The following is an 11,413-nucleotide window of genomic DNA, read 5'->3' on the forward strand; positions in this document are numbered from 1 at the left end:
TGTCAAGAATGATTTCTTAATTCACCTTTTTCTACTATACATGTTCTTTACACCTTGGGTTTAGGCTTTTATATAGTATATAGTTATTTATATATATATATAAGACAACAATATGACACTGATTTGTCTTTCAGATCAACTCTTTTGTCATGAAACCTTTGGTCTTGAAAATGAAACATTTTTTCAAAGACAACCATTTGCCTAATGTTTCCAACAACAATGAATCTAGAGATGATCACGAGATGGGTTCTAGTTCTATGTCAGCAAATGGTGATATTTTGATCCAAAACCCTTCTTTCCATTGCTTCTTACAAGGCAAAGATCTCAACCCTGCTCGCGCGGTAAGAACCGGTTTCGCTTCAGCTCTTTTTTTTCTTTTCGTATTCCGAGGGCTATTTACACAATGGTTGGAACATATGTTATTGCAGATTATAGCTGAGATGTTGGGGACATTTATTTTGATGTTTTGCATAAGTGGGATCATAGCAAGCACTAAGCTAACAGGTGGAGATGCGTTGTTGGAGTATGCACTTACGGCAGGGTTAACAATTGTGGTACTTATTTTCTCTATAGGATCCATATCTGGTGCACATGTTAACCCTGCAGTCACTATAGCCATTGCAGCTTTTGGTTATTTTCCTTGGTCCAGGGTGATTTAACAATCCCTTTTGTTCTTTTAATTAATATTTCATTGATTTAGGTACTAAACATGAAATTTCTTCTTGTGTGTGTTAATAGGTACCACTTTACATATTGGCTCAAATTCTGGGTTCTGTATTGGCAACATTAATGGGAGAATTCGTTTATGGCATAAATTCAGATGTTATGGAAACACAGCCAAGCCAAGGCTCTCAATCAGCCTTCATGGTGGAGCTCCTTGCCACTTTCATCGTCGTATTTGTTGTTGCAGCAGTGACTCAACAATCACAAACTGTAGGTGAACCTCCATATCAGCTAATTATCTCTTTCTTGGCATTTATACCATCATAGCCCAACATTAATCCGAAAAAGAAAATGTTACTCATAGTATGTGAAACAAAAGACAAAAAAAAGTCAAATATATGCTGATAAAATTTGAGATTTAGTTCATCCTATTGTTGATCTTATTAGTATTTTTCATTAAAACCTACTCATTATCAAGTATGCATACTAAATTCATAATAATTTACTTATGATAAATTTTGAGTGAAAATATTAACAATTTTTTCAATGATAAGTAGCATATTTTGAGCAAAAAGATAAATACAAAATGGATCCATGACCCTGGATTTTTGCAGGTTGGTCAACTGTCCGGGTTGGTTATTGGAATGGCCATTCGGCTTGCGGTCCTAATTTCAGGGTACATATTTATTAATCATTTTTCTATATTGAATCTTAAATAAATTAAGAGTCGAGTCAGATTGAATCTTTAAATGAAAACAGATTCTTTTAATTTTATTTTCTCATTAAAAAAATTTAAATCCGAAACCTTCAACATTTATATAAAGGATCTTCCTTTTGTTTTTGTTTTGTTTTTTTTTCTAAAGCAGGCCTGTTTCAGGAGGATCACTGAATCCAGCAAGGTCCTTAGGACCAGCAATTGTGTCAAGAAATTTCGACAACATATGGTTATATCTAACAGCCCCAGTATTAGGAGCAGTATTAGGAGCCCTGATGTATAAATTCCTGCGTCTCCAAGGCCAACCGTGTCTTGCCACCTCCTCTCCCGACAGTGATATGCTCAGCCATTCCTTGGCATTTGGGAGGAGCTAAGTGATGAAAGGCTGTTGAGTTATAAGCAATACAAATCTCATGGGTTTTGTTTGGTGGGTAAAAAGGAGGGCCACATAGAGCAGGATTGAACCATGGCACTTATGAGAATGATTGAGCTTCTCAATAGTTTTTTTTTTACAAACGTACATGTTATTTTATTTGCATTGTTATCATTTATTTATTACTTTAATATATGTTAGATATATAAATTCAGTTTTAAATTTTTTCGAATTATAATTATTAATTACAAGTTGATAATTGAATTAGTACTTAAATTAGTTTATTATCCCATGCAATATACGGATTGATTATATATATTAAATTTATTTTTTAAAAGTTATACTATTTAGTGAATGATATGAAATAATGTTTTCTAAATACTATATAAAATTTTATACAATATATACTATTTAAATACAACATTTTAATACCGTAAATTTTTTTATATAATTGAATTCAACACCAATTTTCAACTATTTTATTTTAAATCTAATATATTATTCTTTTTGACTTGTTTAATTTTTTTTATTTGTGCATGTATCCATTAATTAGTATTATATATCTTTAATTAATCAGAATTTAAGCAAATTCTAAATCACTTAAAAACCTTAAAAGAATAAAAATAACCATATATATTAAACATTATCTATATAAAAAATTAATTAAATGGTTGGAAATTATTTCCAAATATATTAGTGGTCTTGTTGAAGTATGGAAATTATATCTTTTTAAAAATTTTACAGTATATTAATGGAAAATTCATAGCCAATAAGATTATAACAAATGTCACGTATTTAATTATTCTAGAACTCTACTCAGCCGTAAGTATAATGATAAATTTAGTCCTTAATATTTATATTTATATTATTTTTATATTTTAATTTTTTGAATAAAATTTGATCATTAATCTTTCAAAAAGTGAAATTATTTTTTTAACGGATATGTTAACTAAAATATTATTTTTTTAATAATATTAGCGTGACAATCTTTATGACAGTCCACATGTATGTCATGTTTCCATGGCATTGTCTTATATGTAACTTCAAAAAATAATTTTAAAAAATTAACATAAAATACACGTAGTTTGCTATGAGAGCTTTCATGTTTAATAATTTAACATTTTAGCTAGTAATTCAATTAAATAATAATAATTTAATTCTTGATAATCAAATTCAATTTTTTTTTTTAAAGATTGAAGGTCAAATTTAACTTAAATAAAGAATAAGAGTCAAATTGACAAATAATGTAAATGTAAGGACTTAATTTCTCATTGCGGCTTTTTTTAGTAAAAACTTCAACGGCGTCGTTTTACGCATCTGTAAATTAAGAGAATTTTAACGGATTTAGCAAACGAATAGAGGGAAAAGGAAAACTGGACAAAGGAGCCAACTCTGACGCTGTTAGATCAGTTAAAGACTTTACAAATAACCCCAACTCAGTACTCATAAAACTCAGGTATTTTTTCTCAGTATTTTTTTTAACTTAATCTCGAGACATTGGTGAAATTGGTCAATGCTTCTTCTTTATTTTTTTGGGTAAATAACTGGGTTTGGTTCTATTTGTTTTATTGATTAATAAAAACACTTTATTTCTAATGAAAATTTTGATTTTGAGCTTTGATCAAGTTTTTATGTGCTATATATGAATCTGGGTCTGGCAGGTGATTGTCTTACATCTTATTATTTTTTTAAGTTAGTTGCTTTAATAGATGAATAAAAGAGAAACAAATTGTGAAGAGAATGATGAAGAACAATGGATGGAGAATTGGGATAGGAGAATTGTTATGTAGTGTATTCTATCTATGTCTACCATGTGTACTGCACTAAACGACATATTGGTGATGTGCCTGGGAAGTTTCTCAAAGGCAAGAAGAGAAATGCTAATTATATGTTGGAGAGATAGCTTAAGAAAATTAGCGATGCAATTAGAGATGTTGCCAAGTCGATCCGCTAGGGAAATGCTGTTATGGAGAGAGTGCAGGCACATGTTTATTCGTGAAGGGAAGTTCTCGATGAATTGGTGAACTTAGGAGTTGAGAAACACTTACTCTTTAGTGTTTATAGCTTCCTTGTTGAAGATCCCTCGAGGGTAAGAGCGTTCTCCGGTTTCCCGGTGGAGGAACATAAGGATTTTCTAATACAGATGATATATGGTCCTGAGGATTTTTGAAGGGTTTTCTTTAGTTACTGGTTTGAGATATTGATCGAGGGACTTTCGACGTCTCTCCTCCTGTGCTTGTACAGTATTTAGATGAATAAATATCCTTTCTTCCATTGGATTCATTCAAATGATTTCATGTTTAATTAAAATTCTGTAAGTTACCATTTATGTTGTGCTTTGTGTAGATAATACTGCTCATGTTTAAGACTTACGCTCTTTGTTGATGTCGGAACTTATTATGGCACTTCTGGTGTGCCTTGAAAGTGAAAAAGTAACAGTTTTTGTATATGCAAATGATGTTCCTCGTAAGTACAAGTCGGTCCAGTCCGGTCCGGTTTTTAAATCATTTCAAACCAAGTAGGAAAGACTTGTGAGGGTGAGATCCCATTCCACACATGAACCTTATGGCTACTCATTTTCATCAACTTGTCAATCACAGCATAAATTTTGGAGCCAGGTGATGCTTGGGTAACAAGTAACAACTGATACATTGCTAATACTGTTACTATTTGTTTAAGGTTCAAGGGTCATTTTTAACCAGAACTTAGAATATATTTTAATTTGTATTAATGGCGAACTACAGTGGAAAGAGGGACAACTTACGAGGCTCCAAATATAACTTACAGTTCTATGTGGGCTGTAAAATAGGGTGATAAAACTCTAAACTTGAATAATATAATTATACTGTACACAGCTGGAAAATTTTAAAGAAAAATAGGTGACAAATAAAAGAAGTTTTAGTTAACCAATTTGGAATTATAATATTTGTATTTCTTGAATATAAAAGAATTATTTGATTTTTAATGTTAAAAATATTTGCCAATTTCATAATTCGAATAATTTCATTTTCATAGGTGATAAGCACGGGCAGCTTTGCAACTTTAATTAGGAAAATAAAAGGGTTAATATATTTTTAGTATTTAAATTTTATTCTAATGTTTAATTAGGTACGGTGCCTAACTAGTTTGCTTTTTTCAATTAAGTACCTATAATTTTTTTTACTAGAGTACATGTATCAAATATTCATTGTGTCAAATGATGCCTTTTTAGTATGGTACTAAATTAAAGGTTAAATCCAAACTCATGTACCATATTGGGACAAAAAAAACCTCAGGTACCAAATAAACATTAAAGGCAAAAGCAGGTACCAAATGTTATATTAACCCAAAAGAAAATCAACTTACAGAAAATGTTTTGTAGGGGTGACAGAACAGTGAAGACGCGTTAGAACCAAACGCCATCTGATGATCAGAGTCGAGTAGAAACCAAGCTAACATAACAAAAAGGCCATCTTTTTTTCATTTCATTTCTTTTCCCTGTTCCCTATTTGTCACAAAACAGATACCATCCCTTCCCCAAGAACCTAAAATATGGCGGATGCAGCTCCACCCAGTAAATCAAGAGACCTCGATAAGCTGCTCCTCCGACCGGGAAACCTCGTTGGCCCAACCTTCGACCCTGGCGTTCAGGTATCATTCTTTTTTTCTCTTTTTCTCTCTGTGCCATTTTTACGAACGGTTTATTTGCAATCTTTAAATTTTTGGGTGTTTTTCTTTTAAGTTTTCATTTTCGAGGCTTTTGGGTATTTTCAGTTACGGGATGATTTACAAGAATATGCGAGAGTTTTGGTGGTGGGAGCTGGAGGATTGGGATGTGAGCTGCTTAAGGATTTGGCTCTCTCGGGGTTTAAAAATCTTGAGGTCATCGACATGGATCGGATTGAAGTGACCAATCTCAACCGTCAATTCCTCTTCAGGTTTTTTTGCTTTGGTGTTTAATTGTTGATTGAATTTACTGCCATGGTGAAATCTTTTGTTGTTATTAGATTGATTGTCTAACTACAACCGGAGTATAACTAGTTCTTATTGTTATAATTTTGGTTTTTCTAAATATATTTAAGCTCGGAAGTCTTTGGTTCAATCTTAGGGTAGGAGAGGATTTTTTATTATCTCATAGCAATATTCTGGTGATGTTTTTACATTTATCAAAATAAAAACTGAGCACAAAAAGATGCATGATTCTATTTTGAAATGATTAGAGATGTAATTGGTTATTTATATTCATAGCAGCTAGTTTTTGCCATCTTTATATTTGCTTTACGACCTCTGTCATTTGTTTGGTGGCTCTGCAGTTTGGGTGTCTACTTTGTGTCTGCTATTTAATCTGTATTTGGAACTGCAAAACTTGAAGTTTGTGTAATTTTGGGTGTTAATACTTGTAGGCTGGAAGATGTTGGTAAGCCAAAGGCTGAGGTTGCAGCAAAGCGTGTTATGGAAAGAGTTAGTGGCGTGAACATTGTGCCCCATTTTTGCCGAATTGAGGATAAAGACATTGAATTTTATAACGACTTCAATATCATTGCCCTCGGTCTTGATTCCATTGAGGCTCGGAGCTATATTAATGCTGTGGCTTGTAGTTTCCTTGGTGTGTGCTTTTAACCTATTACAAGCTGACTCTATCCACTTGAAATTTGCTTTTTATAGCTACTATATTTGGCCTATGTCATTTTAAAATCATAATTTCTGCATTTTAGAATTCTTGGAATATATCTTAAATTTATGGATAGCAAATAAGTTCATCATCACGGTGCAATGGTAGCACGAAAGGATTATAGCTTATACATAACCTTATGACATATGCTCCCTATGCTTGTATGATGAGATGTGAAAAGCATGAGAGCTAAGTACGGCAGCATGTTTCTCAACATGGTTGAGTTGTTTGAGATATTTTTAATCGCTTAATACTGGTTGTTGTATACGTGAATTTGATAATCTGTTGGAAAAAGATGACAAGAAGCTGTTGTCTAGGTTCTTCATCATGTAATAATGATAGTACATACGGGTAATATATCATACTTAGCCATAAGGCATATGCTCCCTATGCTTACATGATGAGATGTGAGAACCATGAGGCCACAGAACTATGGCGTGTCTCAACATGTTTGAGTCTCTTGATTTTTTAATCCGTTAATACCTGTTGTCGAAGGAGGAGTGAGTTTGATAATTTGAAGTTCTAAGATGATTAGAAGCAGGTGTCTGGTATGACCTATTTTTCTTTTTTTGTATCATGAATGCTAAATAGATATCTTTTTATCATCTACATCTCTTTCCTTTAATGTACTGGACATTTATTTGTCATAATGACTGTCTCTGTTGAACTCGGCTAATCCTTTAATGTGCCTATTTGTTTTTCTGTTATTTAAGAGTATGATTCTGATGACAATCCACGTGAAGAAACAATGAAGCCTATGGTAGATGGTGGGACTGAAGGTTTCAAGGGTCATGCTAGGGTGATTGTGCCAGGGGTTACGCCATGCTTTGAGTGTACAATCTGGCTATTTCCGCCTCAAGTGAAGTTTCCTCTATGTACCTTAGCAGAAACCCCTAGAAATGCAGCTCATTGTATTGAATATGCTCACTTAATTAAATGGGATGAGGTAATAATTCATCTTGTTTCTGCTTTATTAAATAGATGACATATCAGTTGAATCTGATGTTTCATGACAGTTCTGTTCTCCCAACCTTACAGGTTCACAGTGGACAGGCTTTTGATCCAGATAATCCAGATCATATGAAGTGGGTCTACGATGAGGTTGATTATATGTATCCTTTTAGCATAGTTTCCCTTCAAATTGATTTTACTTTTTTGATTCATTCACTAATACATCTATTTATCTCAGGCTGTCAAGAGAGCTGAACTTTTCGGCATTCCAGGAGTTACTTATTCTCTTACTCAGGTATTCTGGGATTTGTGATTTACATATTCTTGATCTCTGTACTGCTACTTCTGGTGTTATTAACTATTCCTGAAGAAAATTGCTTATATTTTAAGTTGTCCAATGTATCAATTTGGTTTCTTACGTTTTTTTTCTTTGCTACTTTTTGAGATCTCTTACTCCTCAACTATTTATAAAGCAAATGGCATTCTCATGCCAGATTTAAAGTATTAATTTTAATCTGTTAAAGGATAAATTGTTACAATTTTGAGTGTCTTCTCTTTATTACTCACAGGGTGTTGTAAAAAACATCATACCAGCCATTGCTTCCACCAATGCAATTATATCTGCTGCATGTACTTTGGAAACCTTGAAGATTGCATCAGGATGCAGTAAAACTCTATCAAACTATCTTACGTACGTATAATTCTCTCACACTTTGGTGATTATATTATTGCAACTTGTATGTGGTGGCAACATTTGAAGACTTTGACGTATATTTCCATTCAGAAATGTTTATTTCATTAGTTATTCTCCGTCTATCGCACAGTCTTGGCTACTTTAGGGAGGGAGGATAGTCTCCCTGACACCATGCAAAAAAAAAAAGAGTTGATTTTCTATTGTGATAAATTAATCGTCACCTCACATTATACAAATGAAATTCATAAGCAAGCTCGATACTTGCAGTTGGATGAAAAATTATTGTTTTAATATCTTGTCTGGATTTTAGATAAATGATATCCACTGTCAAAACTGCTTTGTGTAGGTATAATGGTGTTGAAGGTCTTCATACAAAAGTGACCGAATTTGTGAAGGACAAGGACTGTCTCGTCTGTGGTCCGGGTGTCCTCATCGAGCTGGATACTGCAGTTACCCTAAAAAAGGTTTTTAGCTTTTTGAAATTAATGAAGCTGATTGCTTTGGTAAAAATTTTAGTATGTGACTTTCATTCATGTCCCTCCCCCCCCCCCTTTTGTATGGAAGCAGTTCGTTGATATGCTAGAGGAGGATCCTAAGGTGCTGATGACAAAGGCCTCGATCACATATCACGGAAAGAATCTATACATGCAGGCTCCTCCTGTTTTGGAAGAGATGACCCGATCAAATCTGGAGTTACCCCTATATGATCTCATGGATAAAACCCCCAAAGACGTCCTCCATGCAACTGGTACGATCAACAAGGATGACAAAAAGTCGTCTGGTTTAAGAAAATTACGAGTTGTTTTCAAAGGAATAGATGGGGTTACAGATATGGATATGGCTGGTGGTGCATGATCCTCGCAATATAAAATCATACTGATACTGTTAGACAAAATTTTCAATCATCTCTGCAGTATTTATGGAAGAATATATGTTGAGATCCAGTTACTATTACATTTTGAACTTTAAGATGCCAATTGCTTTCAATGGTATAACTGAAGGTTCAAGTCTTCATCTAATTTCAATTGCCTCCCTCTCTCTGATGATGATGATTACTACTACTATTATGAAGTTAGAAATGGACGTACATAATTTTGAAATGAATAATTTAATTAGCGGACTGTAAGAGGAGCTAAATTGGTGGGTCATGAGAAATAGCATAAATCGGGTATATTAAAAATAAGATTATATTTTATCTTTTTTACTAAAAAATTAAGTGAATCAATTTCTGTGTTAGATCAAAGAGTAAGTTAATTTTTTTTAGTTGTTAGAAATTTCATTTATATTGTTACAAATTGATATAATTAACGAAATAATTAGATCAAGTTTGCCTCATATTGAGGCATAAGAATAAATTTTTAACAATAAAAAAAAGATAAATTTTTTAATAAAATGATTACTTTATTTTTTTTTCAAATAGAGACAAAATGTAATTAGACTTTGAATACAAAAATTTTTATGATAATTTTACCAGGAATACTTTCGGAACAAAATAGTCTATAATCTCTACTTTCTATGCTCACAATTAAGATACTTTCATGTCCATTTACTTTGCTCTTGGTACAAGCCTTTTCAAGTACTTCTTTAATTTTATTTTAGTTGAAATAAATTTTTTTCTATTCCACGGAATAATTCAACTTCCCTTTTTTATGTCTCATTAGGTCAAAAGATTGTTTGTACGATAGTTAGACTTTAATGGATAATGGCTCCCCGATTATTCTTTTAAGGACTGCTGCCTGGAAATGATTCCTTCTTAAAAGCAAAGAACAAAGATAGGAAGCAATATATACCATATTCCTTACCCCAAGATAAGAGACAGAAAAGTAACAACAATTTCCAATTCAAATAAAAAAGCTGAATTCAAGCTTTTGTTGAATGTAAAATAAATCAAAATGCAAACAACACAAAATAAAACGCTTTCCTAAAGAGTTGTTTATGACAACATGAAATATTGTGAGGAAACAAAAGGAGGGTTATTTTATATGGCATGCCATCCAAATTGCAACTTCTTTGGCACAAATAAAGAAATAAGCAATGCAGGACGCAGAGACAACACGCAACCGAACATCACTTGCATTGAACCCTTCCCATTGTGAAAATGTTAAGCTGTCACCACCAATCGGCGGATGCTTATGCCATATGCATCAGTGATCCCTCTGAAAACACAACAATATCATGATTATAAGTACTTCGCATAATCTCAAATCCATTTCCATGATTCATTTTGCATATATATATCATCAATTCATACAGTCCCATCAACCTTAGACCTATACAAGGACTAGACCATCTGTCCATGCCATTCCATTTTCAAAAAGGTTTGGACAAAAATATCGAGTTCAAGAATGGATTAGAACAATAAATAACGCCCATTACAAAACAAGCTAGGCATTGGGCATAGCATACTATTATAAATTTTCAAGAGATTATTTTGATAGATCTAAGAACAAATTATACTATTTAAAAGGGATCAATTTAGGCAAAACAATTTGCCCCAAACTATTGACGGGTCTAATCCCCCTCCTGTTTTTGTTTTTTTTTTAAACTATGGGCATATTTAATACATGTAACAGCTTCCAAAAGCTACTGTTCTTCGACAAGTTAAAGAATTCTCCAATGTTTCTAAAGGAATATCGGAAGGTTATGTTTTTGGTGCTAGATCAGATTATTAACTATTAGAAGCAATGAGTTGATATAATTTACATTCAGAGAAAAGTTCAAGATACCTGCGGTGAGAAGCTTCTAGTTTGTCAGGCATGATACGAGAAGGATAAGATGGGGCCTCTGATTTAAACCACGTACAAGTTCTACGTTGTTAGTAAGATTCTGAGCAATAACATTATCTTGCACACCCTTTCCTTAAATAAAATATGAGGTACTGCCTGTGCACCAGAAGCAGTACAGAGGCTCCAGATCTTTTGATGAAATATCTAGCGCTCAATCATTTTTGCAACCCCAGCAGTCATCTCACGCTGCACTCCCTTGCTGAGCTCCTTAACAGAGTATTACGAGCAGAACTCTCTTGAGACCTTTGGTACTTTAGAAATTGTTTCCTTTTGTCAATACTCATGCTTAAGCAAGAAGTAGACATCTAAAAATCTACGAAATAAAACCTGCTGAACAGTGACCATTTAGATTAAGACTAAGAACTGATAGCTGTTCGAGTGGATACCATTGTGGCGACTGAAAAAATCAAATAATCAAGATGCACATACAAAAAAGTACACAAAAAACAATACGAAAAAAAAACCAAGAAAAAATTATAGGAGAAAAAAAATATTATATGAAAAAAGATAGAACATAAGCATTCAGAATCTAGTGAATGCTATACATGAAATTTTTGGGAAATTAGGATCTCCAATAGAA

General features: G+C 33.0%; 2 protein-coding genes and 1 long non-coding RNA gene across 9 annotated transcripts; 2 read left to right on the forward strand and 1 right to left on the reverse strand.

The window, feature by feature from the left end:
• LOC107928508 (probable aquaporin NIP7-1) lies at nucleotides 1–1,973 on the forward strand. Of its 7 annotated transcripts, none has more exons than XM_016859752.2 (5): nucleotides 1–341; nucleotides 429–650; nucleotides 739–937; nucleotides 1,278–1,339; nucleotides 1,527–1,973. In XM_016859752.2, exons 1-5 carry the CDS (start codon nucleotides 150–152, stop codon nucleotides 1,659–1,661), a joined length of 810 nt encoding a protein of 269 aa, XP_016715241.1. In that variant the 5' UTR covers nucleotides 1–149; the 3' UTR covers nucleotides 1,662–1,973. The 7 variants fall into 7 exon arrangements, with proteins under 7 accessions (XP_016715241.1, XP_016715239.1, XP_040933152.1 ...); XM_016859750.2 differs by having other exon boundaries at nucleotides 739–933; XM_016859753.2 differs by having other exon boundaries at nucleotides 2–341; nucleotides 1,530–1,973.
• Nucleotides 1,974–5,063: 3,090 nt separating this feature from the next.
• On the forward strand, nucleotides 5,064–8,991 carry LOC121206329 (NEDD8-activating enzyme E1 catalytic subunit). Its single transcript, XM_041077217.1, has 9 exons — nucleotides 5,064–5,381; nucleotides 5,505–5,668; nucleotides 6,134–6,336; nucleotides 7,116–7,348; nucleotides 7,441–7,503; nucleotides 7,592–7,648; nucleotides 7,923–8,044; nucleotides 8,394–8,511; nucleotides 8,615–8,991. Exons 1-9 carry the CDS (start codon nucleotides 5,283–5,285, stop codon nucleotides 8,900–8,902), a joined length of 1,347 nt encoding a protein of 448 aa, XP_040933151.1. The 5' UTR covers nucleotides 5,064–5,282; the 3' UTR covers nucleotides 8,903–8,991.
• Nucleotides 8,992–9,900: 909 nt separating this feature from the next.
• LOC121206331 (uncharacterized) lies at nucleotides 9,901–11,103 on the reverse strand. Its single transcript, XR_005901408.1, has 2 exons — nucleotides 10,774–11,103; nucleotides 9,901–10,203 (listed from the first exon to the last, which is right to left on the reverse strand). It is a non-coding gene; the product is annotated as an uncharacterized lncRNA (long non-coding RNA).
• Between the last annotated feature and the right edge of the window lie 310 nt (nucleotides 11,104–11,413).

This window comes from Gossypium hirsutum, chromosome A09 (assembly GCF_007990345.1).
Source record: "Gossypium hirsutum isolate 1008001.06 chromosome A09, Gossypium_hirsutum_v2.1, whole genome shotgun sequence".
Lineage (NCBI taxonomy): Eukaryota > Viridiplantae > Streptophyta > Magnoliopsida > Malvales > Malvaceae > Gossypium > Gossypium hirsutum.